The 27790-nt window shown below is 49.2% G+C and overlaps 1 protein-coding gene and 1 long non-coding RNA gene across 3 annotated transcripts; one reads left to right on the forward strand and one right to left on the reverse strand.

Annotated features, from left to right (window-relative positions):
• Positions 1 to 3046: 3046 nt before the first annotated feature.
• On the reverse strand, positions 3047 to 6583 carry LOC132656067 (uncharacterized). Its single transcript, XR_009594015.1, has 4 exons — positions 6083 to 6583; positions 5430 to 5539; positions 4833 to 4957; positions 3047 to 3231 (listed from the first exon to the last, which is right to left on the reverse strand). It is a non-coding gene; the product is annotated as an uncharacterized LOC132656067 (long non-coding RNA).
• A 7188-nt stretch (positions 6584 to 13771) lies between these two features.
• On the forward strand, positions 13772 to 27652 carry Chrna1 (cholinergic receptor nicotinic alpha 1 subunit). Of its 2 annotated transcripts, XM_021649964.2 has the most exons (9): positions 13772 to 13970; positions 19120 to 19265; positions 19403 to 19447; positions 20199 to 20308; positions 21613 to 21808; positions 22181 to 22418; positions 24982 to 25205; positions 26198 to 26437; positions 26906 to 27651. In XM_021649964.2, exons 1-9 carry the CDS (start codon positions 13928 to 13930, stop codon positions 27035 to 27037), a joined length of 1374 nt encoding a protein of 457 aa, XP_021505639.1. In that variant the 5' UTR covers positions 13772 to 13927; the 3' UTR covers positions 27038 to 27651. The 2 variants fall into 2 exon arrangements, with proteins under 2 accessions (XP_021505639.1, XP_060246424.1); XM_060390441.1 differs by lacking the exons at positions 13772 to 13970; positions 19120 to 19265; positions 19403 to 19447; positions 20199 to 20308 and adding an exon at positions 20768 to 20938 and having other exon boundaries at positions 26906 to 27652.
• Positions 27653 to 27790: the final 138 nt, after the last annotated feature.

A 27790-nucleotide genomic window follows, 5' to 3' on the forward strand; every position in this document is an offset into this window, starting at 1 on the left:
GGCCTGTGGGAGGGAGCTATGGAGAGACTAAGAGATGCTGGAATTAAGACCTGAGCAAGTTTTTTTTTAATGGTTGTTGAATAAAACAGTGACACTCAGAGACCAGGGGCCTTGAGCAGACAGAAGCTGCTCTCTGATTAGCCCTGCAGCCTTGTAATTCACCCGCAATGGAAGGAGGCTCTGAGTGCGTGCAGCCCCTGTGGTCCCCAGAAACCCCTTCCGGATGACATCCAGACTGCACCATCCTTCCCGGGGTCTGATTAGCTGTAGAGCGCGGTGTTCCCGTGTTCCCAGGATGCATCCGAGTTAGCGCTGTGGCTAATTGGGTTTGTATCCGGCAGCGGTGACATCAAAAAAGGGCTTTGTAGTCAATTATGTTCTTCTGGAACACACAGGAAGAGGTTGTCCTGTCAAAGCCCAGGCTGGTCTCTACCTTAATGAGGTGCCCCAGACAAAGGCACAGAAGGACATCATTGTCCCCGAGTACCTGTCTTTAGTGACTTCTGTTCAACAAGAAGCTGAGCTCAATCTGGAGCCGGCTCTGTCCTGCCCCCTGCCATGCCAGCCTGCCTCGGGGAGCAGGCCCACAGGGGATCAGGTGCATAGGGCCACTTCCCCAAGCCGGCCCCAAGAAAGTGAAGTACGGAAACTCTTCCTGCTGCCTAATGACCCATGGCTCCCTCTAACTGCACCAGAGCCCGGAAATGGCCACTTACAAAGGCAGTTATAGCCCCCACTGCTTCCATAACCCTAGCCACATGGCACACACCTGGAGGAAGAGAAATGAAATGCTTTCACATGGGCAATCTCCCCCCCCCCGCCCCCCAGTCCAGAACAAATCACTCTTCAAATGTCTTAACATCCTGAGTGTGGGTGGAAGTAAAACTCACTTCTGCCTTACGGAAGAGGCGGTCTGTTTATAGAAAGTCATGCAAGTTAGATGGCTGACTCAGGGAAGGGCTCTCTGCCACTCAGAGAAGACAAGAGCGCTTGGCTTTGTTTTTTTGTTTTTGTTTTTTTCTTTCTCCTCCAAACGCCAGCCCCCTGCCCCTGCCTTCGGTCTTGGTGGGTCAACTGTCACTTTTTCAGAAGACTAGAATTTCCCAAACGTCTGGCCGCAGGCCCTGGAGGCATCTCCTGCATCCAATTTCGCAGTGGCCAGGCTGGGAGGAAATGGGTTCTTTTTGGAACAGGGCCTTCTGGGCAGCGGGGGCCATCATGGGAATGGCAACCTGAACGAGCGGTTTTCCCAAGCAGCAGTGGATGTAAACTGGCCTGCGGTCAGTCCATGGTGAGGAGGGGGTCTGTTTTAGGATAGGCGATGCTCAGCATGTGCCGTGCCAGCCCCGACCCGCTGTTTGCCTGCAGGATCCCATGGCCTCCCTGTGATGTGATGCGGTCTAGCCACTCCCAGCACGGGAATAGGAACTGCTCATTTCCTGCCTTTTATCTTCTGCGTGTTGCAGATGAATACGTCCAAATGACCAAACCATAGCACCACCACTGGGCAAGGGCCAGTACCGAGAGGACTCCAGAAAAGCTGTACGGGTAGCCTTTGCAGATGGGAGAGGAGTCTGAGGGCAGGATGGACCAGGATCCATCTGCTCACCCCAGGCCCATCCTCCACAGGCTGGGCACAAACCTGTGGCTCAAACACACTGCACAGCCTGTGTGGGGACACACACTACAGTTGTCACAGCCGGATTTCTCATTCTGGACTCCTCCCTGGGGATATCGGGAAGACGTCACTGTGGACTTTTATCATTAGCTGGTGGTCATCAGGCCCACCCTCCACTGTTGCCTAAGTGGAGTTTTAGAAATGAGCCCAGCTTTGAAAGGGCAGATTTAGAGTGCAAACGCAGCCCATGGACACACCAGGTGACTTTCAGGTGATGAAACTGATCTTGCAACAAATCAGACATGTCAGGACTTAGGTCCCCAAAGAGGGTGTTCCAAGGAACATCTGCAGGGGTGGCAGGGACACAGGTCTGTCTGCATTTACCCTCTAACACGGCGGGAAGAACTGCTTTGATGAAGTGTGAAAGCCGCAGGGCTCTGATTGCCTCTCTGAATTCTCTGCTTAATTCTGCTTGTCTTTCCTTCTTGTCTCTCCCCCAGAAGCCTGACTGTTTCCACTCTCCAGTCCTTGTCTGCATCCAGGTTTCCCCCTCAGTTTCCCTCTCAAAGGTACAGCAAGGACTGGAACCATGCTGACTCTCAGGCTGCAAGCACTCCTGTGTTCTGGTAACAACCTCTTCTTCTCCTGGGCCATTTCCCAGGTCTCTTTTCTATTAGCTCCACCCACAGACTTTTTTTTTAGTTTTTGCCCTTCAGGGAAGATGGCAGCCAGTCTGAATCTTCTCTCGGAGGGAGCCAGCAGAGTCTCAGTTTTCATGTACTTGGACTAGTGCGTTCTAGTGGAGGGCAGAGAAGAACCTGAGGATGCTAGTCACAGAGTCGCCCCCCGGGAGCAGGTCCTTCTGTGGCTGTTCTGAGAAGCAAGATCCTCCTTAAGAGGTAGGCTGACCATCCTTGAAGGAAATGACACTGCCAGTGCTACCCTCCAAACCTTCCCTCGGAAACACAGTCTCCAGACAATTGCTATTTCCTGTTAGGCCTGAGAACCAGACTGTCTGGAAGCAAAGACTATCATAGCCAAATCTCCTATTTGTGACCCCTCTGGCACTTGGTTGCCAACCCAAGAGCCTCTTAAATGTCTTCTATGTCTGTCTGAGCTCCCAGTATCCTGAGAAAGAGGCTGAGCCAGAGGTCAAGTGTGCTGGCTTTTCCTATTTTTTTTAAATCTTTTTAAAAATTCTTTATTGCATTGATTTATGGGTACATACACAGGCATGTGTGCACAAACCATGGTGTGTATGTGGCAGGCAGAGGACAACTTGTGAAAGCTGTTTTCTCCTCCTACCAAGTTGGCCTGTTGGGTTCTGGTAGGAAGCTGAGAAAACTCACTTCAAAGACAGAAGCTTAAAGTGCAAGCTTTATTTTCTGCTCTCAAAGGGAGGCAGCTAGTTCAGGATCTGAACGGATTCCACAAAGGAAGATTGTACAACATTTTTAAAGGATGGGAACACAAGGTCAGGGGGGTGGGCTGTTGCTTTGACCAATCATATTTTGACACAAGGGTGGAGCAAGGAAGTAAACGTGGGTGAATGGGCCTTTCCAGATCACCTGGTTTTCAGCTCTCTGCAGTCAAGTCCCCTCTTGGACTTTGGCCTGGAATTGAGGATAGGGCAACAAGGGAGCTGGCAAGCTTTGATTCAAGACAGGCAACACATTCACAACCTGTGTGCCTTAGTTTAGATGACAGATAATGACAACTTCTCCTTTACATCCTTTACTGGTTAACAGACAAACATGAAACACCTGAAGAAGCAGGATGGGAGTTGGGTCCTGGGGCCTGGGAATATGAACTCAGTTTTGTCCCTGCCAGCAAGATGGAACTTGTTCCTGAGATGGGTGGACCCAGAAGACTGTCTCTTAACAGGTCTCGGGCATGGAACTCATATGGGCTAGGTTGGCAGCAGGTGCCTTTATTGGCTGATCCACCATACTGGCCCATTGTGTGCTGTTTTCAGAGTCACTTCCATAAAGCTTGGTTTAGAGCTTTATGGAAGCTTATTTATGATGCCAGAAGTTGGAAGGTGAATGCAGGAGGGTCAAGGGTTCAAGGACGCCCTCAGCTGCATAGCAAGTTAGAAGCCAGCCAAGGCTACAGGAAATCCTGGCATCAAGCTTGGAGGGTCTCTGGAACCTGTCCACTGCTCACTGGGAACAGAGCTCCCAGCACCAGCTAAAGCAGCCTTTATTTTCCTTAAAATGCAAAGCAAGCGACATGGAGTTGAATTTTTATCCAAACAGCATTAACTACTTCTGAAAGTAATTTTAGAGAAAAACAGAGAAAAGGGCCCGTCTGCACAAAATCAGCACAGCCATTATGGCTTCTGTTACCAGCATCTGAGGTCTGTGCTCCTCCTCATTGTTCTGCTGCTAACTTGGTGGAGGGGAGCAGAGGAGACCCCCCATCTCAAGTCTCTCTCTTTCTTAGGGAACAGAGGAGACCCCATTTCAAATCTCTGTCTCTCAGCAGGCTTAAGGTGCAGACAGCTTTTATAGGCAGAATGGAGAAAAGTCCAGACAGATAGTGGACAGGGAGTCCATGGACCAGGTGAGGCTCCCCTGTCTAGAGGTGAAGCCTCTTTCCTTAGCCCTTGAAGGAAATGTTGCAATGGAGTTTACTCTGCAGTGGTTGATTGCAATAGAATAACAGTGTGCAAAGCAAGAACTCTCTCTGCTTGGCTGTCAGACTTCCAGCCAGAGAACGACTCGTGACGCACACAAAACCATAGAAAGAGGCTTTTTCTGCAAGTGAGAAAGCCTGTGCACACTCTCTCTCTTTCCCCCCTCTTCCACTCACCACCCTCCTTTATTCCCCATCTGAGGACTGAGTTTGGGGTGTTGCACAAAAGCATTCTAACACTAAGCTCTTAAAATTTGGGATGGGGGTGGGAGGGACAGGCGAAAGCAGGAGGATCAGGAGTTCAAGGACATGCTCAGCTACATAGCTGGTTGGAGCCTGGCCTGCAGGAGACCGTGTCCTGAATCTCAGAGTCCCTGGACACTGTCCACTGCCCTCTGAGAGCAAGTGCTTCTCTTGGACTAGGGAGGGGGAGAAAAAGACAGTCTCAAATGAAGCCCTGTTTTACACTGACATTTTGCAGACAGGGTGTAGGAAATAAGACATGGTATAGAGTTTGGCAGGAGACTGGGTATTTGGAGAAACATGGACTTGTCCCCAAGCCTAGCAGGACACTAACCTTTTGAGGGCCCTGTCTCATTGACTTCCTCCATCTTCCCCTGCCTCCTCCTCCTCCTCTTCTTTTTGGGGATTGGGCACAAGCTACTTTACCTGGAGAGCAGGTAGGACTATGTTCCCTCCTCCCTGCAAAAAAAAAAAAAAAAAAAAAAAAAGAAAAAGAAAAAGCCTTTTCATATGGTTTTCTCTGTCACCAGTTGTTCTCTGGCTGGAAGTTTGGCAGCTAAGGAGACATTTTTCTTGGTTTACAGATTGTTATTTTACCGCTATAAGTATTAATCAACATTTGGGTTTTAGTCATAACAGAGCTAATGCATAATTTTGTTTCCTTCGTGGAAAATTAAATAAAGAATTGGCAGTGGATTAAACAAATGGTTAAATTAATTTCTTTCTCCAAGTCATCAACCATAATCATCAATGCTTCCTGCAGACTACCGTGTTTATCCAGAGGCTCCCGACGCCCCACCCGTACCCTGCTTCGAATTGCCAGTGTGACCCAGATTGTGACAAAGTCTAACACACAGAAGAGCCTTGAAGAGGGTGGTGATGTAAACAACAGGGACTATAGACCATGCACCAAGGGATGAGGCCAACATACCTAAAATTAATATGACACATGAAGACACTGCTTTGAGGAAACTCAGTCTGGAACAGTCTAGTTGGATGACTGTGGGGCTCTCACCTGCATTCTGATTCATTGCAAGGCCTCTGCGAACAAAGACAGGACACAGCATCAATAAGCATGCTACGCCCCCCACACACCTGTAGAGCCCTAAGAATCAACCATCCTGTGTTCACACGCAAGCCCATCCTTCCTGTCAGTGATGCACTCCCAATGTTAAGAGACAGTCTTCTGGGTCCACCCATCTCAGGAACAAGTTCCATCTTGCTGGCAGGGACAAAACTGAGTTCATATTCCCAGGCCCCAGGACCCAACTCCCATCCTGCTTCTTCAGGTGTTTCATGTTTGTCTGTTAACCAGTAAAGGATGTAAAGGAGAAGTTGTCATTATCCGTTATCTAAACTAAGGCACACAGGTTGTGAATGTGTTGCCTGTCTTGATTCAAAGCTTGCCAGCTCCCTTGTTGCCCTATCCTCAATTCCAGGCCAAAGTCCAAGAGGGGACTTGACTGCAGAGAGCTGAAAACCAGGTGATCTGGAAAGGCCCATTCACTCACGTTTACTTCCTTGCTCCACCCTTGTGTCAAAATATGATTGGTCAAAGCAACAGCCCACCCTATTCCCCCTGACCTTGTGTTCCCATCCTTTAAAAACGTTGTACAATCTCCCTTCGGGGACTTGGTTCATATCCTGAACTGGCAGCCTCCCTGTGAGAGCAGAAAATAAAGCTTGCACTTTAGGCTTCTGTCTTTGAAGTGGGTTTTCTCGGCTTCCGCCCTGAACCCAACACCAAGACAAGGCGCATAAAACTTCAGAAAACTGTGACCGTGAGACTGTAAGCACCAGTCAAGCTCACTCTGGCCTTCTCTAAAGAAACCTGCTCATGATTTATCATGCCGCCAGCTTAGAGCAAGCTTAGGTCATGTTCACGTGCAGACTCCCTGCAAACATGCTCCACTACAAATTCCCTGGGAGAATTTGCTTTGATCTCTTCCAGACTCTTGCTCAAAGGGATATGGGCCTTGCTCTGTCCTCTAGAGTGCCAGCTCTTTGATGGTTGTCCATCTTTTAGCGAAAAGGATTTGCAGGTGTTGAAACTCTGCTTAGATGGTGCACAGCCAGCCAGCTCTGTTGTCTGAGAAGACAGGAAGAGGAGAAAGGGGGATTCCATTAGTACTCTAGCACTGATTTTACATGGGTTGCAGTGTCTGCCTTATATATTTTGGGAGCACCTCAAGCATTGCTCTTTGGCAGTATTTTAGGAGGGTTTGTGTTTCTTGAACTAATGTAATTAGTTTCACTGGAAGATTACAGAAAAAAACCATTATATATTAAAAAAAATACACCCAGGCTGAAAAACAACATTTAAGTGACTTTTTTTTTAACCTATGCAGTTCTTTCTCTAAGAAAAAAAGAATCTTAACAAACAAACAAACAAATTTTTAAAAATATTTAAATTACCTGTTTCTGGTGAGGTATCTATAAAAAGTGAATTCTTCATTAATTTTATTTTTTGATAGTTTCTGTTAGAGTATCAACAGCAGAATATTCTTAGTCCAAATTGAAACTAATTAAAAGTTATTTGAGGAACACAAGTGAATAACAATGTTTAACATTTCACACCTCTCAAAATAGAACTCAGGCAGCTGAGAAATGGAGGGGGAAATGTTCATGATTTTGACTCTTCCAAATCACAGCAAAGATTAAAGTTTGCTTATGTAACTGACACAAATCCAGGATTTTCTGTGGTCCAATCTTTGCATTGGTCCAGTCCCGAAAATGGAAAACAGAGCAAATATTTTCTCTCTTGAGAAAATGCCAAAACTAGGAGTGTTTAAATATCTAGCAAAGTCCCTTAAAATTAATATTCATCCGGCTCTCTAAGTCTCAGGCCAGTCCTCGCTGCCTTCCTGCTTGCTCTGCCTCTCCATGTCACTGTCACTGGGCCCTTCCCTGAGCCAGCAAACCCACCCCTTCACTGTCATTCAACCCAGCCTTCCAGGCAGCAGTGTTTTTGCAGATGGCTGCTACTGAGACTGCGCGACGAACAAAAGTTCAAAATCTGCTCTGGGAGGGAGGGCACATTCAGTTTTCACAAGAGACTCCCCTTTCTTGGTTTGGCCTGATCCAGGGACTGGGAAGAGCCAGCCGGGACAGTACTTCCCCACAAAGCATTTCCTGCACTCCGCAAGGGGTCAGGCCCGTCTATAGTTCCTGCCCACTGGTCTCTTAGTTGGGGTTTCCATTGCTATGATAAAATACCGTGACCAAAAGTGACTAGGGGACAAATGGGTTTGCTTCAGCTTAGAGTTCCGCATTATCAAGGGGGGTGCTGGCCAGAGCGCCAGCAGAGAAAGAACTCAAGGCAGGGGCGGATGCGGAAGCCGTGGAGGGCGCTGCTCACTGACCTTGCTCCTCCTCCTCGCGGCTGGCTCGGCCTGCTTTCTTATGGAAAGCACCCAGGAGCGTCCTAATTGACATCAGAGCATCCGGTTCCGGAGCGGGGAGACGGCTCAGCCACTGAAGTACTTGCCGTACAAGGATGGGGACCAGGATTCAGATCCTAAGCACCCTCACGCAGAGCTGGGTGTGGCGGCCTGTCTTTACAATCTGGAGCTGGAGAGATAGAGACAGATGCACCCAGATGCCTAATCATAGAGTTCCAGGTTTAGTAAAAGACCCCAGCTCAAGAAATAAGGTGGAGCTGGGCATGGCGGCGCACACCTTTAGCACCAGCACCCCAGAGGCAGAGGCAGATGGAGCTCTGTGAGTTCAAGACCAGCCTGGTCTACAGAGTGAGTTCCAGGGCAGCCATGGGAAAGAAAGGAGGTGAAGGGTGATTGAGAAAGTTGGCCTCTAACTGCCCAACAGACACGCACAAACCAGCATGTACACATACACACACACACCACACAAAGAAACATCACATTCTGGTTGGTCTGTAACCCGCAGGCTAAGTGATCTTGGACACCCCCCTGCTGAGCTGCTGTGAGAATGAAAGGGGAGATGATGAAGGGCTCTCCCTGGCTGATGACCTCCTCTTCCTCTCACTCACAAAAAAAGGAGAGATTATAACGGGGTAGGACAGCCATGCCAAGTGTGTGAACCACAGCTCCAAGGCTGGGAGGCCCCGGATGAATCCTGTGAGCCATTTTACCACAAAACTATCAGCCTGAGGTGGTAGCTTCAAAGCCTGTCTGCGTGTTTGCGGGCAATGGAGCATATCAAACAGTCAGGGGGATGAGACAGGGGAATTGCAAGTTTGAGGTTTGCTTAGGGTGGATAGGGGGACCCTGTCTGACAAAAAAACTTCAAAACAACAACAGCAAACTAGACTTTAAAGCCCGAGCATTCCTGGGCCTTGACAGAGGCAAGTCACCGCGCTTCCCCGGATGGCTCTGAGCGACGGGAGTCCCAGGACTCCCAGGCTGGCTGGCTCGGCGTGAGGGCTGGGGACAGCAGGCGGCATCGGAGCCACCACCGCTGTACCGACGGTCTGTCGCCACCTGCTGGCCGCCGGGCTGTGGCTCAGCCTTCTGCAGAGCTGAAGCGGGCCGAGGAGCCCATGAAAACGGGGGGGGGGGGGGGGGGGACCAGCGTGGTGGCATATGCCTTTAACCCCAGAACTCGGTGAGTTCCAGGCCAGTCGGGGACCCCGTCTCAGTAAAGCTAAAAAAAAAAAAAAGTGGGTGGGGTACAGGCATCGCTAATTGGAGTCAGTGGGTGATAGTTTTGTTTAAAAGGATAAGGTGCGAATTTGGGAGGGGGAGGGATACAGGAAGAGTTGAGGCTGGGGAGTGGGGGTGAGTATAATCTAAATACATTGAGAACATGCATGGAGTTATATTAATATAATGTAATAATATATAATATAATTAATATACTTAATATAATATACTTAATATAATATAATAATATAATTAATATAATATAATATATAGTAAGTATAAAGTATAAACGTTCTAAAATGTGAGTGTGGATGGAAGTGAAGGATCCACAGTAATCCACTCACCAAACCACGAAAATTAGTGTGCCTTTTATTACTTATTTACTGTTTTGTTTGGTGTGCTTAAAAAAAATACTTATTATACAGCATTCTGCCCGCATGTGTGCCATCACACCAGAAGAGGGCGCCAGACCTCATTATCGATGGTTATGAGCCACCCTGTGGTTGCTGGGAACGGAACTCAGGGCCTCTGGAAGAGCAGCCACTGTTGGTAACCTCTGAGCCATCTCTCCAGCCCTGGCGTGCTTTCGATAAATACTTTAACTTTCATTCATTCACTAGTCAATCACAAACACTTTGGAGGGACCCCGAATGACACTGGGGTTATTGATAGATTGTCACATTCTTGTTTCATCCTCAAATAAAAGCATGCAGGGCAACCTATCCTAGTTTTTTATTATTGTTTTGATACAGGTCTGATGACAGCCCAGGCTGACCTGGAACCAGGAATCGCCCTGTCTTAGCCTCTGCAGCGATGGGTTTCGGGATTCCACGACCATACCCTGCCACTCTACTCTTGAGTTGACTTACCTCCATTCACTCCTCAGCAGCAATGACTTGCTGACCTCCCCTCCCTGACAGGCTGAGGCTGCAGCGGAGAACACAGAGATTCAGTCATCAGTCACTTTGCAGTCTAGTGGGAGAGAGAGATGTTGATTAGCCAGTCGCCATCACAATGCAATGAGGTAGGGTCAATGGAAGGGTGCCAATGAGAATGGGCCTCAGTGCCCCGTCAGATCTAACTAGAGATTCGGGGCTATTTGATATGCCCCGAAATGACTTCCATACTTCCGTTTCAGGGGTGGGGGGCATATCCCAGTGGGCTGATCGGCATGGATAAAGATGTTCACTGCATAATTCTTTTCTATACAAGCTAGTGCACACAGAGATATAAAGAAAGCTGCCCAAGAACTCAAGGATGAAGAGTTGCTTAGGTAAATTATAACATACAAAAAAAAAAAGAATATTCTAAAGCCATTGGACATGAAAGAGTAGAGCAACATTGAGAAGGGAGTGGATTTGTTATTTATTTTGCAAGTTATAGTAATAAACCTCACTTCCAGAAACATTTTTATGTCTCTTTTCTTTTTTCTTTTTTAATAATTATTTTTATTTTATGTGCACTTGTATTTTGCCTGCTTGTATTTTGCACTTGTATTATGTCTGTTTGAGGGTGTCGAATCCCCTGGAACAGGAGTTACAGAGAGTTGTGAGCCATCAAGCAGTTGCTAGGAATTGAACCTGGGTCCTCTGGAAGAGCAGTCAATGCTCTTAATCACTGCGCCGTCTCTCCAGCCCTTTGTCTCTTTTCTTCCTGCTTGTGGCTACGTAGTCACTGTTACTGAATTGTTGTGATTTTCATGCAAATATGTTGTGATTTCTCTCTTTGGGAAAAAAAAAAGCATAACCCCCACCCAAAATTTTTCTCTATCTTCCTACTGGCTCCCAACTCTTCTCCTTGCCCACCCTTTGCTGAGGAGCATCCCCAACTCTGCTCCTCTTAAATCCACTCTGGCCAGGACTTTGTGCATGTCAAAGTCACCAGTGGTCACCATATTGCTAAGTCCCATGTGTCACATTAGTTCCGTCATCAACGTTGACATAGCCACAGAGGGTCCCTCCTCTCCCCTGCCTCTGGCTTCCTCATTCCAGTCTCCATCCTCACGTCTTCCTCAGCTTTGCAGGTTCATTTTCTTCTCTACCGACATTCATTCCTTATCCAATTAAAGCCTTGGTTATTTCATTTGTTTTTTTAAACTTTTTTTCTTTAAAATGTTGATTGTGCCTATTTAATTGTGTATTTGTGTGCATGCACATGTGTATGGATTGACTCGTGTCAGAACTCACATCTGAAGACAACTTGAAAGCTTGTCAGTTTTCTCTTCCCTCCAGGTGGGCCCTGGGGATTGAACTGAGCCATTTCATTGGCCAATTCATGCCCAGTTCATTCATTCATTCATTCATTAGGTGCTGGAGGCGGAACCCAGTCCTTGCTCGGCAAGCTCTCTGCTATGAGCCCCCCACCGTCCCAACCCCTCTTTGGAATGCCAAACAAAAGGTTCCAGATCTCCAGACTTGTTTCTTGTCTGTTCTCTCCTCTTCCTTGTGCTGGCTTGCTAATCAAACCCGTTAGCCCCAGAGAGATTCTCTTGGGCCCACAGACCGCCAGCAGAGATGCTTTCCCTTCTAGCCTCTGCTGGGATGGATGTCACCCCATGGCAGCCGTGGCTTTGCTTGGGACATCCTGCATCCTTGAGTGACTATGGAATATGGCTACTCCACTACCCTCTCCCCACTCAGAATTTCGTGGGTAAAAGCAAAACATTTATTGTGTGCAGCTATAGCAATTCTGGGGCTTATTTGTCCAGGAACTAGGAGTGATTGATACACAGTTTGGTCCTTTGCATTGGGACCCTGTGGTTAAAAATGAACTCTAGAGGTTGGGGAGCCGACTCAGCAGTCAAGAGCACCTGTTTTTCCTGCAGAGGCCACAGGTTCAGTTCCTGCACCCACCTGATGGCTCAGAATCTTCTCTGACTCCAGTTCCAAGGGGTCTGATTCAGGCACCAAGGACACACATGGCACACGGACATACACGCAATCAAAAGGCTCAAACACAAAAGCAAAACAAGTCTTAAAAGTGGTTTTTAAAGGAAAACCATTAAAAATAAAAATCAGCTCTAAAATACATAGCATTGCAGAGGAAGGCAAGGAAACTGATATTGGCGACTAAAATGAGGTTACCCGCCCCCCCCGTGTTGGGTACTAGAAAGCTATTTAACGAAACTTTTGCCCTTGATTACTGGGTGAGCAAAGTGCCTGCCGAGCCTGCGGCTCTAAGGGAATAGACGGTGACGGGAGAGCCTCTCTGCCCAGGTCTGGCTCTCTGGAACTCAGACACGGGGCTCAGCATGCATGCATGAGCTGGTGCGGGTGGCAGGGAGGCTGTTCCCCTGACTAGGCAGAGCTGCAGAAGGGAGCAAATCGATTATTTTATCAGTTAGCTGAGACCCTGTGATTTAAGCAGAGAAAACTATAAAGTGGGTGTGCAGGTCTCACCTCTGTTCTGTAATCCCCATGTCTATTTATTTGGACCCGTGGAGTGGGATGATTTGGATGGTTTGAGCAGATGCTCTTCTTGGGCTCAAGGTGAGAGACCAAAGATCCAGCTCCTGATGGGAGCAGGAGCAGGGACCAGGGGTGCAGGGAGCAGCAGGGGTGTCTTCGAACAACTGCTTCCTGTCGGAGCCCACTCCAGCCCTACAAAGAAGCCGAGTTTGGTTTAAAAAAAAAAAAGTTTCCGGAGAATAAACGATGTGAAGCCGCTCGCTGCAGAGCAAATTCTTTCGGGGGGATCTTTTAAACAATGGGCTTGGAAAGCTGAACTGCTCTGCTCTCTGCTTCCCTGAGCGAGAGTAGGTTGGGAGGAGGAAGAGGAAGCAGGAATCTGGAACAAATGCCGCTGGGGCCCTCGCCTTTTCCAGCTAAGTGCTGGGCTGTAAGAACAGGACTCAGGATGCTGCCGGGGGCCCAGCCAGCAGCTCTGGGTGGGCTAGGGACTGCCCGACAGAGGTGGGGGAGGGAACAGCCACTTGGGGCCCCCGGGGAACCACTTTACAGAAAAATCTGTCTGTGAAAAGCTGCATATGGTCATATATGGAATTCTCCAGCAGCCAGCCAATTCAGCACCAACCACTGTTCTCAAACTCACATAGGCACGAAAGATGAGGGCCTGCTCTGCCTGGCGGCGACACAGAATTGCATTCCGTGTCTAGGGAGAATAGACTTGTGTGATTAAGGACAGTTGTACAGTTGGTGTCTGCTCGAATCCGGGGCCTTCGCCGAGGTTATGCACAAGGGCTTTTCTTAATAGCTGACTCAGCTCGTGGGCTGGCAAGATGGGTCAGTGGGTAAAGGTGCTTGCCACCCAGCCTAATGTCCTAAGTCGGAGCCCCGGGACCCACACGGTAGGAGAGCCAGCTTCTGAAAATTGCCCTCTGACCTACATGGGTGCCAAGACATACCCACCATCGCCCTAACATAAAATAAATACATACATGTAATTTAAAACCCCATGTGTAAGGCTGGGGGGCGTCATCCAGTGGGAGAGCTGCTTTAGCTCTCTTTAACTTAGCCCGTATTTAGTAAAGGTGTGTGAGGTCAGGGTTTGACCTTTAGCCCAAGACAAGACGACGAACCCCTGCTTCACGATACATGTAAATCTTCATGCAGCTCACACCCAGCATGAACACAGCGATGGTGAGAAAGCAAGGCGTGTCTGCGCGTCTGTGAGAAGCTCTCGGGGCTTTGAGGTTGTGGGCAGCTCAGCTGTCACGCACGCACGCACACAGGTGGTGTAAGACAATAGCTGTGGAGTCAGCTGGCTCCTACTGCCGGCAGCCAAGCGCCAGCCAGAGTGCCAGGGAGCCGGACGGGCAGCAGGGAGCAGGACAGCCACACCAGTGCCTATGGAGCTCCCGGCTTTCCTCCTGCTGCTGGGCTTCTGCTCCGGTAAGTGCCGGGCCTGAGGGCTCTAGTTGGAGGGCGAAACACTAACGCGCCTGCGCCCCCTACACCCCGACCCCTGTCTTGTTTCTTTGGTGGGAACACGGGAATGGCCACACCAGCCATCTTGGTGCTGGCTCCAATGGACTCCTGAGGATAGGTTTTTAGTTTGGTTTCCCAGGTAAGGCCGGAGCTGCTTGGTCAAAGGGCCCAAGCAAGATCTCCTGGTTGCTCTGTTATAGCCCGGTCCCGGGCTCAGCCACTTGTACATCCTAGTGCCACTTGGGCAGTCTGGGTCACTGCTAGAGCGTGGGAGTACTCTGAACTGCCTTCAGACAGGCATGTCCAACACGCAGCCCAAGGCTGAGAAAGGCCAGAGACACCGAGAAGTATGCCCCACCACAAAATCATAAACTTACTTAGCTTTAAAAAAAATTTTTTTATTACAGTTTATTCACTTTGTGTGCCGGCTGTAGCCCCTCCCTTGTCCCCTTCCCAATCCCATCCTCCCCCCCTCTTCTCCTCCCATGCCCCCCCCCCTTTTAAAAATTTTTTGTTACTTTGTTTTCTATTTCATCATCATCATCATCAGTAGCAGCAGTAACTAGATTCCATGGTTTGGGGTTTGAACTTTATAGATGATGATGTGTTTGTACAAGGTTGAAACTCGGAACAGCAACATTTAGGCACAAACAATGCCACTCGTGTGCCTTTTGTGGCTCTAGGATGTGTCTGAGAATGAAGACATTTGATTGGCAGCTGCAGGTGCCAGGAAGGGAGGCCTGTTAACAAATGTAACTAAACTGTCTCTACAGAGAAAACGGTTTTCGGGTTTTTTTTCAACTTCAAAAATTCTTTTTTTTTTTCAAGTCCATTAAACGCACTTTGGCTGCCCCACCCCCGACTCGCTTTTTAAAGATCTTACTAGTATGTAGGTTTTAGCTTGAGCTGGACTCATGGAACCTTGCACAGCCCTTGACCTACTCTCGACTCTGGAATGTGTCACCTCGCAGCAGCTGAAACGCTACCCTGAGCCCCAGACTTCCGCTAGAGGGAAACAGGAGGCGTGTGTTGCCTGCTTCCGATGATGAGCTGACGGTGATATCACCCCGCTGAGAAGCACGGAGGCCCAACATGCGGCTCACCTTGCTCTACCGCTACCCTGACAAGCGCAGGCCCTCCAGGCAAGAGCCTCGGGCACATTCGTACGCATATCTTTTCTCCATAGCAGAGTCAGAGAAAATATCTAAACTCAGATCAATTAAATCCCGTGGAATTTGAAACTGATTCAAGCAAAGCAGGCTCGGTAGGTGTATGCAAGTGTTTGCCAACACTGCACTCAGCAGAAATTTGTTTTTAAAAAATTTAAAGATTTGTTTGCTTTATTTTCTGTGTGTGGACGTTTTGCCCACGTGTATGTACACTGTATTACGTGCCTGCTGACTACAGAGGTCAGAAGAGGCATCAGATTCCTTAGAACTGGACTTAGAGATAGTTGAGAGCCACCGTGTGGGTGCTGGGAGCGGAAGTTGGGTCTCCTGCAAGAACAAGCGCTCATAACCTTTGCCCCGTCTCTTCAGCCCCCTCAGTGAAAATTCTTAAGTGACACGCTTCTAAAAAACATACCTACAAGACCTCTTAGGACAAGAGATTCATACGCAGCTGTCAAGAGGGTACTCGCTGTGTATTTTGATCAAACCTAAGGGTTCCTGTATTGATTCCCGTGTGTAGCCTGTGGGAAGCAGAGGAAGTCCTGGGTGTGTGCTGTTGACACTGGTATGGCCATGTCAAGGACCCCAAGCCTCAAACCCATGGAGGAATATGAAAGCCTACCCCTTGGGGTAAGACTCAAGGGAAATGACAAAGTATTCCTGCGTCAATACTGAAAGTATGTGCAGAAAGTGTACACCATAGCTTTCTTCCGCCGGAATATCCTGGCTTGAAGACTGCTCCCCTACAGGGCCATTCCCACTGAGACAGTTGACCCTGTCCCCTTGATCTAACCGTTACCATAAACCCCGCCTCCTTGTTTAGCTGGATTCAATACCCCTCCTTCCTGTTCCATCTGTATAATAAACACGCCAGGCTTCCTGGGTGCTGCACTTTCTCTAGCCGAGAGACCAGACCCTCCAATCCCCACTTTCCTGTGTGCCCATGTGTTTGTCTGTGTTTCCTTTCTCAGTCCCCTCACTGTGCTGGAGCCATGAAAAGGATGTGACAGTAGTCCATACAAGTTTAGAATTATAAAATGCAACCCAACACCTTGACTTTGCTTATTGGAAGAGAACTGAAGTGAAAAGATATGAACTGACCCGAGGAGTGACGTGCCATAAGTTCTGGAATGTAATCACTTAAAAAAAAACCTGGTTTGTCCCACACAGAGGCCTAAAACAACCCGAAATCACTCAGAGAGAGAGAAAGAGAAGCAGTGTAAGATTTACCCAAGGTAAATCCCACAGCAGTTCAAACCCAGCGGCCAGTTCCCTGTGTACAAATATAACCTGGACCGAGGAGATGGCTCAGTCAGCAAAGCCCTGGCCCTGCAAACACACCCGTATTTTAAAACCAGGCATGGTGGCACACATGTGTAATCCCGACACTGGGGAGGAGAAGCAGCCAGGTCCCTGGTGTAGCCTCCAGCCTAGACCACACGGGAGATTTTAGGCTAAGGAGAGGAAGCCTCCGAAAAGACGAGGATCCCTGGAAGTGACACCTGAGGTTGTCGTCCGGCCTCCAAATGCATGTGCACATACGTGTACTTGCACACAGACACACACCACACATGCAAATACACAGTTTTACACACACAACACAGCTTAGACCAGTATGATACCGAGAGCACATTCCGAACTTGTGGCTGAACTTGTCTGTTAGCGTCAGTCTCCTCATTCATTCTTGTGAGGGCCACTCTCTCGGTGCTCGCTGAACACACGACACTTGCCGTTCTGTTTGCGTAGACCCTTTCACGGCGTCCCTCTTCCGTCTTCCACTCCGGAATCCCAGGCACGCCGCTGCCGCCTTTCCTCGGACACATCAACTTCGTGTTTATTTATGTTAATGACAAACGTCAATCGTGACCTGCATAGAGAATAGCATCCATGCCAGGTTCACCTTCAGATGCCGTAACATCCCTGAGACAATGTTTGCACGCAGAAGAGATTCGACAGACGTTGGGCCAGCTAACAACGTTAGCACCATTGGACTAGAGTATCAGTGTGATTTGGTGAAAAAGGGTGGCAGCTGACATGCTTTGTCTTCTATTTATAACCTGCCTCTTTAGTGAAACAGTGGTTACTGGCAAGCATTGACTCCAGCCCTCCAAGCCATGGTGGAGCTGGGCAGCATTCTTCCTTGGAGTCTTGTAAAATTCTATCACATCGGCTTGCTTGCTCATTCCATCACTGATGGTCCTGATGACTTGTTTCCTGGCAATGGATTACAGTAATGTTTCTATAAACACGGCTGGTGAGGGGCCGGGGGTGGGGTGGATTTGTAGCTCCTTGCCTTGCCCATTGAAACCGATCTAAGAAACTGAGACTGATGTGGAAATTCCTTGTGGAGGGAACAAGGTCCCTTGCCATGGGCAAAGGGAGGAAGTGTCTCTGGCATGCTGGCCTGCCCATTCTCCCAATTCTCCCCTCCCTTTGTGAGCTGTTAGCTGGACTCACAGTTTTCCCGGGATGTAACACCGGTCCTGTGCGCTATCCATTCCTTTCTAGTGTGTTTCTCTTGTACAAGAACTGGGTCTTTTCACAACATCCCCTCTTGAGGGTCATCAACTTGCCAGCACTTTGGGGGAGAGTTAGGAGAAGGTTCTGTTTACTTGGACCCTGTTGATACTGTCAGAAGTTCTGGGGTTCAGAAAAACATAGGAGGCTAGAAGTGAGACGTGGGCCAGGTCAGGGTCGGCAAGGGTAACAGTGAAGGTGGTTTAGCTACATTGAAAGGTTCAAATCTAAATGGAGATTACAGGTTACCTTTAGGGAAGGGATAACCTCTATTTATAATCCTGTCTCTAGCCAGGAGGGGACCTGGGAAGGCATGGCTATCCACAGAACCTCAGTGTTCCCACCTGTGAAGCTAGGGTCAGAAAAAAACCAAATTACCTGCTAATTCAGGAGGATTGTACATTTTCATGGAACTCAACATACTAATTCATTGCATCACATTAGTCATTCCATAAAGACCCAAGTTCTAGGTGAGAAATAACGCTACCAGGCAAAGAGGGAACGCACCGCGTTCATTCAACATCTAGAGTCTTCTCGATCCATGGAGAAGTTACGGTGGCCCTGGCGACAGCCTTCGGAAAGGAAATATCTGGTTATGTGAATCAGGTTGTTGTTTTGTTCTTGTTCTTGTTTGCTCTGTTTTAATCGGTACGTGGCTCAATCAGCAGGGATTTGGGAAAACTGAGGTAGAATGCACATTACATGAATTTGACTATTTTAACCACCGTGCCCAGCTCCCACCGACCCCTTTACATCTGACTTTTACCCTAGCTTAATGTTATCAAGGGGCATCCATGTTGCAACAGTATCCTCAGTTCATTCCTTTTTATGACTTAATAATATTCCACTGTTTGGGTATAGCACAGTTCATCCATGGGTGTATCTGTTGCTGGCACTTTGAGTATTGTATATAATGCTTTGTTTCTTTTGGGTGTGCACCCTGGAGCGTACTTGCTGGGTCCCTTGGTAACTCTGGTTTAGATTGTTGATGAACTCAATATATTATATTCTTACCAACAGTATTTGAGGCTTCAGGTTTTCCATAACTTCACCAGCACTTCCCTTTCTGCTCCCTGTGGCCAGCCTAGAGGTGGCTTCTAGGCTGTTTGTGGCATCAGGAGATAGGAGGCCCGTCCAGCCACGTCCAGGCTCTAAAACACCCATGCTAGCTTTTCTGTAGCGTTTTCTTCTGTGTTGTCTCCTGGCAAATGTGAAATGGTCAGGGGACACATTAAGTAAGAGAACAAGTGTTGTCTCAGCTGTTGCTGGGTAAGTGACCACACCCACGACTGTGCTTGGGAGGGAGCTCAGCTCACCGACAGGGGCTCCAAGCGCCTTTCATTAGCCGGCTGTGCCTCTAACCCCGGCGAGGCGGTGTGCAAGGTGGAGAAGAGCATCTGACTAAATGTGTGTCATTTCCTGCCCAGCTGGCCCCGTCCTGGGCTCCGAACATGAGACGCGTCTGGTGGCGAAGCTATTTAAAGACTACAGCAATGTGGTGCGGCCGGTGGAGGACCACCGGGAGATCGTACAGGTCACCGTGGGTCTACAGCTGATCCAGCTCATCAACGTGGTGAGACAGGGCTGGGGGCTCCCTGTGACATCCACCCAGTCTGTGGCACCCAGCCTGTGGCACAGACTCTCACGCTGGACCTCTAGCGTTGGCTTTCCTATGTATGCCCTTAACGAGGGATCCTTCTCTTTTTTCAGGATGAAGTAAATCAGATCGTGACAACCAACGTGCGTCTGAAACAGGTGATCAGGCTGTGATATCACCTAAAATCAAACCTGGACTCAGAGGAAATCAATCTAGGAAATAGGATCTTGCAGCAAAATGTTGAGAGTGGGTCCCTTAGGGCGGTGGGAACATAAATATCCGCTGGGTCCTGATATCCTGTTTGGTTTGGGCTCTCTTCTCATATGTTTACTCTTCTCTGTGAGGATTCATTTGCTAGGGAGGCCGCAGCCGAGGACTGCAAACCAGAAGGCTTGAACAACAGGAATTTATCCTCGCGCTGTTCTGGGGCCCAGATGTTCCAAAGTTAATGTGTCATTCGAGTTGCTTCCCTCTGAGGACTGTGAAGGGAAAGCCATTCCAGAACCTTCTGCGAGGCGTGTAGATAGCTGCTGTTGTGTTCGCAAATTATTCTGTGTTTTGGGGATGTGTGTGTGCGCTCGAGCGCTCGCGCGCAAGAGCACACATTCAAGTGTGTGTGTGTGTGTGTGTGTGTGTGTGTGTGTGTGTGGTATTTAAATTTCCTCTTTGTTTTATTACGAGGACATTAGCTAACCCCTAATGGCCTCACTTTAACTTAATCCCTCTGTAAAGATCCAACCAAGGGCTCGTTCTGAAGTATGGGCTAGCGCTCGCAAGAGTGAATTTCACCAGAGCACAGCTGAGCCGGGAACCCTGTACCCCAAAGCCTGCTGGCCCCTCCGAACTCCAGCTCAGTCTGGACAGGACGCCGACTCGGCCTTCTGACCGCAGACATGTCTCCCTTTCCAGCAATGGGTAGATTCCAACCTGAAGTGGAATCCGGAGGAGTATGGAGGAGTGAAAAAGATTCACGTCCCGTCGGAAAAGATCTGGCGGCCAGACTTTGTTCTGTACAACAAGTGAGTGAGGCCGCCTGGGTTTCCTGCCGCTTGCGTTAAATAACCCCTAAAACCAGAGCCACGCTGACAGACCAGGGGCGCCATATGGCGTCCTACGTTATGAATAGAAACAATTATGGGAGCCAAATTGAATCGGGGCTGTGGGTGGGGACATTAATCCCGGAGAGCCGCAGTGAGGCGTGTGGCAACCATACCCCGCCTCCCCCGGCCTCAGCTCCCGGGGGGTATTATTTATCACGTCCTGAATGCCATCCCGGCATCGATGCCCGGATGCCTGCCTTGCCATCCGCTGGGCTCTGCAACAGACTGTGGGTTGTGAAATGATAATGTGATTCAAGACGCTTGGCTTAATGACACGTTCATTATCATATGCCCTTCATTTGTCAGGGAATATTCATTTCCAAGAGCAGCCTTCCGAGGCGGGCGCAGGAGCATGCGCAGTCAGCTAGAAGATTTGCAGTCTGAGCCACACTCACCAGGGCTGGGACTGCTGCGCGTCCCACAGATGTTCCTAGGGCTGGTGGGGGCGGGGGATGGAAACGACGCCCCCTGGCTGCCCTCCCAGCATCTCCCACTCACAGCCCAGCCACAGCAGGGATTGCAGCTAGAGACGATCTCTCCAAGGCGGTGGTACCTTTTCAGATGGAGATGTTGATGGATGCAGTGCCTTCTCTTTAGTGAGACCCCCACGACAGCTCTGGTCCTCTTCACAGACTAATGAGAAGCACCTCCCTGGCTAGAGAAAAGGGCTGGGGGTGCAGCTCAGTGGTAGAGCATTTGTCTAAGGTGTTAAGTGCCTCTATTAGGTCCTCAGAACCAGAGGAAGTGGCCGTTCTGGTTAAAAAAAAGAAAAAAAAAAAAAAAAGAAAAGAAAAAATCCATGTTTCCAGCTTCTGAGAAGGGATTCAGCTATGGCCACGATGAGTCTTTAGACTTCCATGGGCTCCCTGGGCAGCCCGGTGCTGAAGGTCACACTGAGGTAGGGAGGGGCTCGGTCTGTCCCCTGCTGGCTGGAAGACATCTGAGTTTGTGACTGGTCCCGCAGAGTTCTAAACAACTCTCAGAAGGGCGCCAGTCCCGTCCCTGCTCCCCCATACGATATTCAGCTCTTAAGAGTGTTACCTGTTAAATTTCCAGTTTCCCCAGCAACTCTCAGAACACACAGACAGAGGCTAGCATTAAAAACGTCTCCGGGGGCAGGAAAGGGGAAGCTGAGGTGCAGTGTTGATTTAGGACAAGCTCGGGGAGCACTGTCTCATATTAGAATGCGGTACTGGAGCCATTTTTCCCTTATCCCACCGCAGTGCGGACGGCGACTTTGCCATTGTCAAATTCACCAAAGTGCTTCTGGACTACACCGGTCACATCACCTGGACGCCTCCAGCCATCTTTAAGAGCTACTGTGAGATCATTGTCACCCACTTTCCCTTTGACGAGCAGAACTGCACCATGAAGCTGGGCACCTGGACGTATGACGGCTCGGTGGTGGCCATCAACCCGGTAGGTGGGGCCTGCGGGAATGAGGCTGCTTCCAGGACTAGGGCTGCCCAGGGATCCAGGTCAGCCCCCGGCAGTCCCAGGCTCCCGGCATCTAGTTGTATGGCTTTCCGTTGAGTGCCAAGGTTCTCAATGAACTAACTGCCAGGAGAACTAAGTCAGAGCTCAGCCGAGTTCCCTTTGCTATGGGTGGTTTCAAGAATTCTGATGAGTGAGTCTTCTTAAGCAGAAGCGGCCGAGCGTCTGCCTTGGGGCAGTGACCCTCCAAGGAGACATGGTTACCATGCCACTGCCCCTCCTCAGCATGGTGTAGCAGGGCTGTGCAGGGCTGTGCAGGGCTGTGCAGGGCTGTGCAAAGCTTCTTTTGTTCCTCAGGAGAGCGACCAGCCCGACCTGAGTAACTTCATGGAGAGTGGAGAGTGGGTGATCAAGGAGGCCCGGGGCTGGAAGCACTGGGTGTTTTACTCCTGCTGTCCTAACACCCCCTATCTGGACATCACCTACCACTTCGTCATGCAGCGCCTGCCCCTCTACTTCATCGTCAATGTCATCATTCCCTGCCTGCTCTTCTCCTTCTTGACCAGCCTGGTGTTCTACCTGCCCACAGACTCAGGTGAGAGCAGCTGCCATGACTGCAGCTGCTGTGGAGCTCATGCTGCTATTTCAGGGACGGCCAGGAGGAACTGTGTGCCGACAGAGACACGGGGACCCGAATCATTGCTGTGCCCAGGGGGCAGCCAGACAGGGATGGTGTGGTCTGAGTGGGGCCCACAGCTAAGAACTGCAAACTCAGGTTCTCTGCGAGAGCAGCCAGTGCCCCTAACCACTGAGCTCTCTCTCCAGTCTCACCATGCCCGTGTTTCTAAATATTTTAATGTTATTTTTAGGTGTATTGGTATCTTGCCCACATGTCTTCTGTGCACTATGTGTGTGTGTCTGGTGCTAACGGAGGCCAAAATAGGGCATCAGTTCCCCTGGGACTACAGCTCCACATGGCTGTGGGCTGCGATGTGGATGCTGGGAATGGAGCAGCCAGAGCTCTGGACTTCCAAGCCATCTCTCTTGCCTCCCAGATTTCTTTTGAGCAAATAAGTACAAATAAATATTTTCAACTTTTTAATCTAATAAAACTTCCAAAAGCAAGAGAAAACACTGCCAGGCCAGTACAGAAACGAACTAGCATCCATAAATATGGAATCGTTAATGACTGTATATACTAAGCAGTTATGACTGCACTAAGTTGGTGAATGTTAGCTGCTAACATCAGCATTATTAAATAAGGAATGGTAAGTAACTTGATAACTTTAATGTTTATAATTCTAACGTCTTGTTTTGGAGGTGGAATGGAGGGTTCTGTGCTTTTATTTGCCCTGTGTCCTCTTTTTCAGTAGCTCCTCGGTATTTACAAGAGACCAGTATTAGGACGCCTCTGGGTCCCGAAATCCAAGGGTGCTAAGTCCCTCATATAAAATGGCATTGCAGTCACATGGCAATTCCACACATTCATTGATACTTAAAATTACTTCTTGATACACTGTAAAGGTTACACAAATAGTTATCCTCCTGTATTGTTCGGGGGGTTGGTGGTGGAGAAGTCTGTGGATGTTCAGTACAGACACAATTTAACTTATCTGAATAGTTTCAATCTGAGTTTGGCTGAATTCTTGCAAAACCTGCAGGTATGGGAGGCGACTCTATATCAACCATCTGGAAGGGTATGAAGAGGCCTACAAAACACAAGAGACCTCCTCCAGGGACCCAACAAGAGCAGCCCCAGGTTCTCTATAGCACCCCACGATATGGTGCCGGTCGAGCGGCCTGCCCAGCCACGCCCCTGAGACTCAGGGGTTCTTGTTGCAGTTTTGGCCTTGCCGCTCGCTTCACCCTGAGGGAAGTGTATTTCTGGGCTGCCCAGCCGTCTGCTGGGCAACAAAAAGACCAGTGGTGAGGTTAGTCAAACTTCCACCGCGGGTCCAGCTTGCCAACCCAGAACCTCCCTTGTTTTTCCCGAGTCTCAGCAAAGAGAAGGGCCTAGGGCATGAGGTTGCCATTCGCCGCTTGGCAACAGTGATGGAGACATCGGCCACTTGATGCTGCCGGTAGAGTTAAGGCGCTGCAGCCACACAGGAAAGATCACCAGAATTATCCTTTGAGAACGTGCTGGTCACATTCCTTCACCAACTGGGCCGGTCTATTCCGAGGCCGCTCTCCCGGGCTTACAGGAGACACCCCCTCCATGTCCTCATACGCTCTTCCCTGTAAAAGGAATTTTATCCGCCTGTTTGAATTGTCTGCGAGGCTTACTGCCTCCCTCTGCTAACCTAAGCTCAGTCCTGGAAGCTTCTAGCCTCCATACGGTCTAATTTAGGCCTGGAATGTTTTCAGCCTCTGAGAATTACTGCTGAGTAAGCTCACCTTTTCTTGTTCTTTCTGAGCTCTGGCCTGGCTGGTTCAACTCAGCTGTTCTGGCTCAAACTCCTCACCCAGCTGACTTATTCAATCTGGCTTTTCTCTCGACCTCTGAATTGTTGTTTGGCCTCAAACTAACTTCAGCAATCTGTTCTAATCTTCTCACTCCGTTTCATTCTCTGGCTCATTCTGCCTTCAACCTCCCCCATTGTCCCTTAACTAGCTTCCCTTTCCTCTCTCTTCTCATGAGAGTTGGGCATATCCTATTCTGTCAAGTCTTTCTCTGATTCATCACTGTTTCTGCCACTCAATTCGACATCACTTTCGAACACTGAAACCTGGGTGCTTCCTTCTGCAAACTAACTTAACCTTTATTGTCTGGGATTAAAGGCACGTTCCACCACACCTGGATCTAAGCGACCACCTTTACCTGAAACTTGGCTCTATAACAGGTTGGCTTTGAACTCGGATCTGCTCGCCTCTGTCTCCTGGACTAAAGGCGTGTTTGTATTCCAGCTGGGTCACACAGACCTAGAAGGTCTTTGGAGGTGATCTCCTGTCAGAGCGCCGTGTTCTCAATCAGAATTCCTCTACCCTTCCCCATGACTATCTGTGCCCAAATCTGCCCCACACCCCTTGACAGTCTACTCTACTCTTGTTTTGCCTTTGTCTCCTTAGCGGCCCCGTATCCAAACACAGTCACACTCTGCAGCCCTTGGGTGTCGGGAGTGGGCGGGCCGCGGCATTTCTTCTCGCCGTCCTTGCAGGGGAGAAGATGACGCTGAGCATCTCCGTCCTGCTGTCGCTGACCGTGTTCCTCCTGGTCATCGTGGAGCTGATCCCGTCCACCTCCAGCGCCGTGCCTTTGATCGGGAAATACATGCTGTTCACCATGGTCTTCGTCATCGCCTCCATCATCATCACCGTCGTCGTCATCAACACGCACCACCGGTCACCCAGCACCCACGTCATGCCCGAGTGGGTGAGGAAGGTGAGTGCCGACCCCCACGCACGGGGCTGCCTTCAGGGAGCCCCACGGAGTCCGGGAGGGCGCCGAGAATCCTTCCCAGGCTTCGGGAGAGCCGGAGAAGCTGCTGCTTCTTTGCGGGACAGCTCAGGTGGCCTTCCTGGAGACGGAGGAGAAGCAAAAGGAATCACGCGCGCTCCCGATTCGAGCTTCTGGAATCTGACCAGAGACTGACAGATCCCCGACTTAGGCCTGAGCGTCCTTAAGCTTTTTATGGGTGTGTTTTCCAGCTTATGAACAGACACGCTCATTTTCACTGGTGAAAATCATCAGTGGAGAATAGACGGAGGAGGAGAGAGAGCGGAGGGCCCTGATGGGAGGAACATTTTCTTTCTTTTTTAATTAGTTAATGTTGTGGCCATGCTGGGGATGGAACCCAGGGCCCTGCACATCCTTGACAAGCACTGTTCCGCTGAGCCGTGTCCCCCGCCCAGATATGCCCGTTTTTTGGTAAAGATCGTAGAGATGCTAAACCGTAGGACGTCAGTGTCCGCAGTTCTAGGTTACCACGGAGGCTTTCCGGAGGAGACGAACGACCTTGGGCAGTTCCTCTGCATGCTTAACACCAGGAACAAAAACCGAAGAAAACGGTCGAGTTACGCTTGAGGCTGCAGGCCCGCTCCTTAACCCCAGGGTCCTGACCTTGCCAGGACCGTTCTGCTGCCTGCTGAGGAGTCTCAAGTGCGGCGCAGAGTTGGCGTCTGCACACAGGCGCCCTCCAGTGGCCAACTGCGCACATTACAGAACCACAGCCGCCGCAGCCATCCCGACCTGTCCAAGACTCAACTGTGTGGTCTTTGACCTCCAGTGCAATCCCTTTGCTTTAAGGACAAGGAGGGTGAGGCCTAGAGATGCTGAGTGATTTGCCCAGGATAACATGGATAATTCGAAGACCGTGATTCTGGAAATGTTGTCCTATGCCGTGAATTTCTTTTCTCTTTTTTTTTGTTTGTTAGGTTTTTATTGACACCATTCCAAATGTCATGTTTTTCTCCACAATGAAAAGACCATCCAGAGACAAGCAAGAGAAAAGGATTTTTACAGAAGACATAGATATCTCTGATATCTCCGGGAAGCCGGGGCCTCCACCCGTGGGTTTTCACTCTCCACTGATTAAGCACCCTGAGGTGAAAAGTGCCATCGAGGGGGTCAAGTACATCGCGGAGACCATGAAGTCAGACCAGGAGTCCAACAATGTAAGCTTTGTGGCTCCAAGGCCACCCCTGTGGGTCTCTCTCTCTTTCTCTGTATTGTTTATTTTTGTTTTGTTTTGGTTAGAGACAGGGTTTCTCTGTGTAGCCCTGGCTATCCTGGAATTTGATCTGTAGACCAGGCTGACCTTGGAGATCTGCCTGCCTCTGCCTCCTGAGTGCTGAGATTGAGGGTGTGTGCCACCACCAGCAGGCTAGCACACCTCTGGGTTTAAATGATCAAATGCATGAGTGTGATGGGGGGGGGGGGGTTTAACCTGAACAATGAACTGGCTTCAAGCTGTGGTTACTGACCTCAAATGTGCTGTGTTGACTTTAGTAACTCATTTTGTAACACCTAAAGGTTATAATATGAGCCTCAGGTGTTGAGGCCTGGAGATTTACATATTGAAGGCCAGGCCAACAGGGGATGCTACGAGCCTCCGTCCCATCTAATGCCCTGTTTCCTCTCAGGCTTCGGAGGAGTGGAAGTATGTTGCCATGGTAATGGACCACATTCTCCTTGGAGTCTTCATGCTGGTATGTCTCATCGGGACACTGGCTGTGTTTGCAGGTCGGCTCATTGAGTTACATCAGCAAGCATGAACAGAAGCTGAGCTGAGCCTACCTCTGCCCCAGCCCCAACCAGCCCTGGGAATGCTGGGAAAAGAGGAAGCTCTGTCTGATCCCTTCACAGTTAGCAAACTTGCAATGTCCTACCTACATATCCTGTTAATGATCTCGATTTGCTCCTCTATGGTCTTTTCCCCTTTGTTTCTGAACCCTTTGCAAGTAAATGGAAGTGAGTATTCAAAAGAAGTGTTCATTTCTAATTTGAATGCTCAAGGTTTTCTGTTGTGTTGTCATTGCTAATTGTTTATTATTTCTTTCCTTTAAAAAAATAGAACTGTACATTGCATGAGTGTTTTGCCTGCACTTAATGTCTCATACACATGCCTGGTATCCATGAAGGTCAGAAGAGGGTATTGAGTCCCCTGCAACTGGAATAAAAAATGTTTGTGAGCCACCACGTGGAACCTGGGAACTGGGTCCTCTGAAAGAGCAGCCAGTGTTTTTAACACTAAGCCATCTCTCCAGCCCTGTCGTTATTTTTAAAGCATGGAGAGTTCTTTCCTTAATACATACAGTTTCACACCTACTATGAAAGCCCTGACTGCCAGATTTCCCAAAGACAAAGCATTTGATGTGGACACGGTGGAAACAGGAGAAAGTAAATTAGGTAACTTTAAGCTTTAAAAAAAAATGTGTGTGTTTGTGTTTTCACACGCGTGCATGTGTACACACATGCACACCCATGCAAAGTCAGGGGAGAACTTTTAGTGGTTGGTTCTCATCTTC

This window comes from Meriones unguiculatus, chromosome 8 (genome assembly GCF_030254825.1).
Source record: "Meriones unguiculatus strain TT.TT164.6M chromosome 8, Bangor_MerUng_6.1, whole genome shotgun sequence".
Taxonomy (NCBI): Eukaryota; Metazoa; Chordata; class Mammalia; order Rodentia; family Muridae; genus Meriones; species Meriones unguiculatus.